We start from the raw sequence: 5,516 nt of genomic DNA, 5'->3' as shown, positions 1-5,516 counted from the left end.
AAAAAAAAAAAAAAAAAAAAAAAAAAAAAAAAAAGAAAAATAAAAGAAAGAAAAAAGAAAAGAAAATTGTGAGCTGTGCTGTGGCTGCTGCTGGGAATCAGTGCTTGTCAGGGATGGACGGTACCTGGGGCACTCCGGAAATGCACAGTAAGTACTAGCTGATCATAGTGTCAGCGTCTCTGTTTAAGTTACCTGGTTCTCCTTTACAGAGAGTCTGAGCGGCAGTATCAAATGAAGGATCTCATTTTTTTTCGAACTTTCAAAACCAGCAACAAAGACTCCTGAAACAAAACAGTAACTATGAAAAACAGAAACACTGTGGATCGTGGCTGGATTTATAAATTCTCCCGAAGAATAAATTTATTCCCTGTTCAAAAGTGGGCAGCCTTGTGTCAGGAGATGGAAGTTGAATGGATCTCTAAAGGCTGAGTCTGCCCAGGGGGCAGAGATTCATCCCGTTTAGTGGCAGGCTAGGTGTATTACCTTTTTCACCGATCCACTCAAGGACTCGAGTGGCCCCTGAAAGGTCAAACGCGTGGAAATCTTGGTACCTGCAGGATAGGGTTACAAAAGTCATACGGTGCACGACACTGTTGAGCTGACCAAGAACTCTGCTATCGCTGCAGGATTAGCGGTCCAGGCTCTGGAGTCAGCTAGATATGGGACCGAGTCTTTTTCCCGCATTTTACTCCCTGTGTGTATCGGACCAGGCACCGACCCCATTCTTATCTGTGGAACTACCGGGGTTCCGCAGAGCTGATTTTCCCAAGATGAGATGATCACTGGAAAACCTGGGTTAGAGGCCAGCGCAACATAACCAGTCTTCACGAATGAGCGAGCATCTGGCCTCATCACTTGCTTACAAAAGGACCGAGTGTCCTAGAGCGAGAGGCCGGGAATCAGGACCCTCCCCGCCCGGCCGTGTCTGGGCACCACCCGCGAGCCCACCCCGGGATCCCTGCTGCCCTTGCCCTCTCCCACTGCCCACCAGACCCGCCCACGGGCCCGATTTACAAACGCAAGGACTCCACCAGCCAGTCCTCCGCGAGCTCCATAGCAACAGTCGCTTCCGCCACTCCACTTCCGCCAGTCTGACTTCCTGGGCAGGCGCGCGTTCTCGCGAGGAGAGGGCGTGGTTTTCCACCTAGCGGTGTCGGGAGCGCTCAGTGCCGCGCGCAGCCCTGCTGATGGGGGGGGGGGGGGGGGGGGGGGGACGGCGCAGAAACAGAGATTCTTCGATGTCAGCTCCAAGCAGGACCGGAGACATCAAATATGTCCTTGTTTTAGGATCAAGTACGTGCAGCCGAAGAGCTGTCAGTGTCCCAAAGCCAGGTACAATACAGACTCTATTGGAACTTAAGGTGAACAGTTAATTTAAAAGTTTGCGTGAATATGCTCGTGAAGGATACTTTAGGATTTTTTTTTTGAAAGGAATCTTGTTGGGCTAGAGATGTAGCTCAGCTGGTGGAGTGCTTGCTTGGCATGCACGAAGTTCGCTTTCCAGTACCGCGTAACTCCTACCCCACCACACACACACACACACACACACACACACACACACACACACCCGGCATGGTGGCGCACGCCTGTAATTTCAGTGCTCAGGAGATAGAGGCAGGAGAATGAGAAGTTTTAGGTCATCACCCGCTGCTACATAGGGAGTTCGAGGCTAGTCTACGTTACACAACACACTGTCAATAAAGTATCTGACACTCGTTTATATTCGATAACTGACACCCTGTACGGAGGTCCCTAGCACCAGAGAAGACTAAGAGCACAGCAGAGCTGAATTCCGGCGTGGTTCTCTCCTGTGCGTACCAGGTCCCGCACTAAAGCTTGGGATGAAAGATGGGGTGAGTGTAGCATAGCGCAGCATCGTGTAGGCAGCCCACGGTCGCAGGCAGAGACACTTTAGGTCGTAGAAACGGCAGTGAGCCAGAGCAGCCAACCCAGTATCTAACTGCCGAGAGTTGGCAATCATTCATTGCCCGGTTGGCGCCATGTGAGAGGTGATGGGGCTTTCCTGAGACCACCCCATTGACAAACACACCACCCTCCAGAGTCCTTTCCCATTTCTTCAAACGGGGGGGGGGGGGTGGGGGGTGGAAGGAGAGGCCCAGACAGTCTGTGTAAAGAGCAGTGTTTTTATTTGCAACTTCACCAGGGAAGCAAGAAACGCAGCAGGAGAGCCTTGCTGTCTGCATTGTCAACATTCCTGGTGACCCAACCAGAAATCACAGTAAGGGAGTAACACATTTGAGCTTAGGATCTACATCCGATGGGGCCACTGCTGGGGTTCCGTTCAGCAGCTGCCCTGGATGGACACATTCTAAGCCTTGTTGTGTTCCTCCCGTTATTGGCATCACTTCTTCAGTACTGGCTCCAGCGACCCCCTGTACTGAAGGCAAAAAGAGAAGACTTGACCGTGGAGTCCACAGACCATAGGGATGTGCTGGGTGTGCACAGAAGTGGGGCAGGAGCGGGCTCTCGCCTGGGTCTCTGAGTTGCCCAGAATACAGCACCAATTTCACAAGTCGTCATGACAACTAAAGGGCATCACGGACATCAAGTCCGAGGCACACGTGTCAGTGCCTCTCCTCTGCCACCCCAAGCTCCGCCCCAGACCTCTCTGATGCTCCCTCCCACTGGCCTTGGCAGAATTGTTTCCTCAGGGAGTCTCTGGTTGGTCTTGATATTTCAGGCCTTCAAAATAATGCCCCTTGAGGTGATGCTATCTCTCACTGGACCCTGCCAACCCAAGCTTCTTGCTCTTGCATCTGAGGTTCCTAGGATGTTTGCTGGGACTCTGCATGTAGACTTTCTCGAAGGACTGTCTCTTCTTGCAGCACATGCGCACTGCTAGGCACAGGGTGGGGGAAACAAACAGGGTCAGCAGCAGGAACTGCCAGGGGCTCGCAGACAGGTGGTGGAGCTCCTGCTTACCAAGAGCTGGCTGTGTGCCAGCACCATACTGTGCATGGGACATACACGGGCCCGTTGTCTCCATTTGATGGAGAACATGAGGCTTAGAGCAACATTTCTAAGGCCACCCAACTACTAAGCAGCTAAGTGTGACCCTGGCATACATGTCCACCCCATCACACTGTCTTCTGCACACAGCAGTAAGTACCAAGGAGAGTGATGTGCCCTGGGGCCAGCACCAGAAGCAAAGAGTGGAGGAGCTGCCACCCAGCCAGGCAGGACCCTAAGGCTTGAGCACCACAGGTTAATGCATTCCAGCCAGTGGTGATTTGATCGCACTTCTCCCCGGGGGACATCAGCTTGATGTCTAAGGACTCCTCGTAAACAATCCTCCTGCCTCAACCTCTGAAGTATCAGGGACTGCAGACAAATGCCCCATTCTTGACCAGGAGGGGACTTTGATTCTCACAGCTGGATAAGGAGAGGGACTGTTACTGACATCTGGTAGGTGGAAACCAGGGATGTGTTAAGCATCCTAAAGACACAGGACAGCCCCACAGAGCCTATACTGTCGAGAGCACTGGCATATGATAAAGCCTGCCGTTGGCAAGTGGACAGGCGATGGAAAGCGGGCTAGTCCTGAGTTCTCTTCTCCACTCTAGGACTCAGAGGTCACAGCTTGGACCACAGCACAGCCTGGAACAGCAAGGTGGCCTTGGCTAGTGCAGTGGGTGACAACTGGGATGGACAAGGGTGTGTGGGACAGAGTAGGAAGGGCTTGGACAATCCTAGTCTGTGACTTCAGGCTGGGGATGGGCAAAGAGGGGCTTCTTCCCCATGCAATCTGCTGCGTCATTTTCTGGTCTTTGGGTATTTGCTCTTTGAGCCCTGGGACCCTGGCTTTCTGGAATCCCTACTCATTACACCCTGTCTCGGCAATCCCACCCTGAACCCAAGCTGGGTGGCCCTTCTTCCATGTAGGTGCTAGGGTAGGGGCTCACCTGAATTGGGGAAGCTGGGCCACTGGGGTTCATGCCTAAAGCTTTCTTTAGCAGGAGGATTCTGAGCAGATCGTGACTCAGCTGCAGCCTCTGGTCCCTCTGGATGTTGGGAGGTGCTGTCCCCACCAGCGACAGGCTTGGGGGCTCCAGGCTTTTCTTGCCCATGAAGTGACCTAAAAAAGAGGTGCCAGGATACATGGAAGCTAGGGAGTGAGGACCCTGTGACCACAAGCAAGTTCTGGTCTATTCCACCTTTCAGCTCTCACAGAGGGAAGACAAACGTTCCTGCTCAGCAAGAAGCCACAGACGTCTGGGTGGAGGCAAAGCTGACTGCCTCAGCTTTTCCCGACCCGCTGGAAGAAGGGTAGAGAGCCCAGGACCAGGGAGAGATGCCAGGGAAGGAAGTGGAGAAGGTGCCTTGGAGACAGATGGGCAGAGAAGACATGAGTGAAAAAAACTTAGCAGTCTGCCTAAGGTAAGGGAGACCGACTGACTGACAACCAGAGCTAAGATGCTGGCCAAGCTCAGTCTTCAACTTGCCAAGTCTGTGGCTGTTGGATCTGACCTGTTAATTCCCACTTGTTAAACTTGAGCCCCCAGGAGTTTTGTCACTACGAGCCTCCAGAGAGTTGAAAGGAAACTGGGGACCGAGGAGAATGAGGCACGCTAGTTGAAGTCCCCAAAGACTTACCGGTCGCCCAGAGGTTGCCCCGGGGGTGCACTCGGATCTTGCTGGCTCGGCTGCGGGGCTCCGGGAGATCCCAATTGAAGGGAGCGACGCCGGCAGTGAACAACACGAAGAGGAGGAGACTGCGAAGCAGCCGAGAGCCCCTTGTCCGCCCGGTCATGGCTGTGCCAAGCGGGTTCTTCTTTGGCACTCGGAGCCCGCCTTCCAGCCTTTTAAACTACTGTCGGAGCAGAGGAGCCCGCTGGAGGCGCGCCCCGCCCCGGAGCTCCGCCCTTCTCAGGCTCCGCCCCCAAAGCCACCGGGGTTGGTCACTGCCTCACTGGAATTTTGGCAGAAGCCCACCGCAGTTTTAGTGCAACCTGGCGTGTGGCACCGCCCCACAGCAAAAGTGGTTCCCAAGACCCTCCTTCGCCAGATTTCTGCTATCTTGTCGTTTTTACAGCAGCCCTCAAAGCTTCTCCGTGAGGCTAAAGTGAAGCGAAAAGTCCCCCTCCTGGTAGTGTGGGTGTTTAGCATCACCTGACAGAGGAACTCCATAAAGGAATTCTGTCACCTCCTCCGTCTCAAGACATCTGACCCTTGCTGGCACCTCTCTGCTTTCTCACAGTTAGCACACGCTGGGTAACCTGGAAAAGTTCTGTGCCCAGAATGGGGATAGGACGATAGGGAAGGGAGCAAGGAGCTGTCCCCAGCAGTGGTACCACTTGGAGATCCTGGTCTGTCATAACGGCAGGTAGCAGACCTGCCCCGCGGGTCAGAGCAGTGGAAAGAGCACTGGGCCAGGGACGCTACTGTAAAATGGAAATAACCATACTGCTTATACCTTTAAGAGTTTCACATCTTTCAGTACAACCATTAAGGAGCAGCCCTGTCTTCTTGTGGAGTTGTCGTGACTGGTCTTGGAA

At 53.5% G+C, this 5,516-nt stretch overlaps 2 protein-coding genes across 5 annotated transcripts in view; both read right to left on the bottom strand.

Moving 5' to 3' along the window:
- Window positions 1-1,096, bottom strand: part of Wdr73 (WD repeat domain 73) — a 13,847-nt gene extending 12,751 nt beyond the window's left edge. For 2 of the 3 annotated variants that reach the window (XR_007593941.1, XM_050154072.1), the window contains exons 1-3: window positions 719-973; window positions 484-551; window positions 193-281 (exon numbers count right to left, since the gene is read on the bottom strand). Coding sequence is in view for 2 of the 3 variants with exons in the window: in XM_050154072.1 (XP_050010029.1) it covers window positions 193-281; window positions 484-551; window positions 719-852 (291 nt within the window). In the remaining variant the exon portion in view is untranslated. Of the gene's footprint in view, window positions 1-192; window positions 282-483; window positions 552-718; window positions 974-1,014 lie in introns of those variants that run through there. The other variant, XM_050154073.1, reaches the window with a different exon arrangement.
- Window positions 1,097-2,130: 1,034 nt separating this feature from the next.
- On the bottom strand, window positions 2,131-5,516 carry Nmb (neuromedin B). Of its 2 annotated transcripts, none has more exons than XM_050153982.1 (3): window positions 4,615-5,516; window positions 3,924-4,096; window positions 2,131-2,393 (listed from the first exon to the last, which is right to left on the bottom strand). In XM_050153982.1, exons 1-3 carry the CDS (start codon window positions 4,769-4,771, stop codon window positions 2,235-2,237), a joined length of 489 nt encoding a protein of 162 aa, XP_050009939.1. In that variant the 5' UTR covers window positions 4,772-5,516; the 3' UTR covers window positions 2,131-2,234. The 2 variants fall into 2 exon arrangements, with proteins under 2 accessions (XP_050009939.1, XP_050009940.1); XM_050153983.1 differs by having other exon boundaries at window positions 2,235-2,398; window positions 4,615-4,885.

Source organism: Alexandromys fortis, unplaced genomic scaffold (genome assembly GCF_014885135.2).
Source record: "Alexandromys fortis isolate MF-2015 unplaced genomic scaffold, M_Fortis_MF-2015_v1.1 scaffold_86, whole genome shotgun sequence".
Classification (NCBI taxonomy): domain Eukaryota; kingdom Metazoa; phylum Chordata; class Mammalia; order Rodentia; family Cricetidae; genus Alexandromys; species Alexandromys fortis.
This window is presented reverse-complemented; position numbering and strand designations above follow the sequence as displayed.

Excerpts from the sequence above, each read along its gene's own strand:
- Nmb (XM_050153982.1), bottom strand. The coding sequence starts at position 4,771 with ATGACCGGGCGGACAAGGGGCTCTCGGCTGCTTCGCAGTCTCCTCCTC. Across the intron at positions 4,097-4,614 it reads GGGCAACCTCTGGGCGACCG|GTCACTTCATGGGCAAGAAA; the intron begins GTAAGTCTTTGG and ends CCTCTTTTTTAG. Across the intron at positions 2,394-3,923 it reads GCCCAGCTTCCCCAATTCAG|GGGGTCGCTGGAGCCAGTAC; the intron begins GTGAGCCCCTAC and ends CCTTCAGTACAG.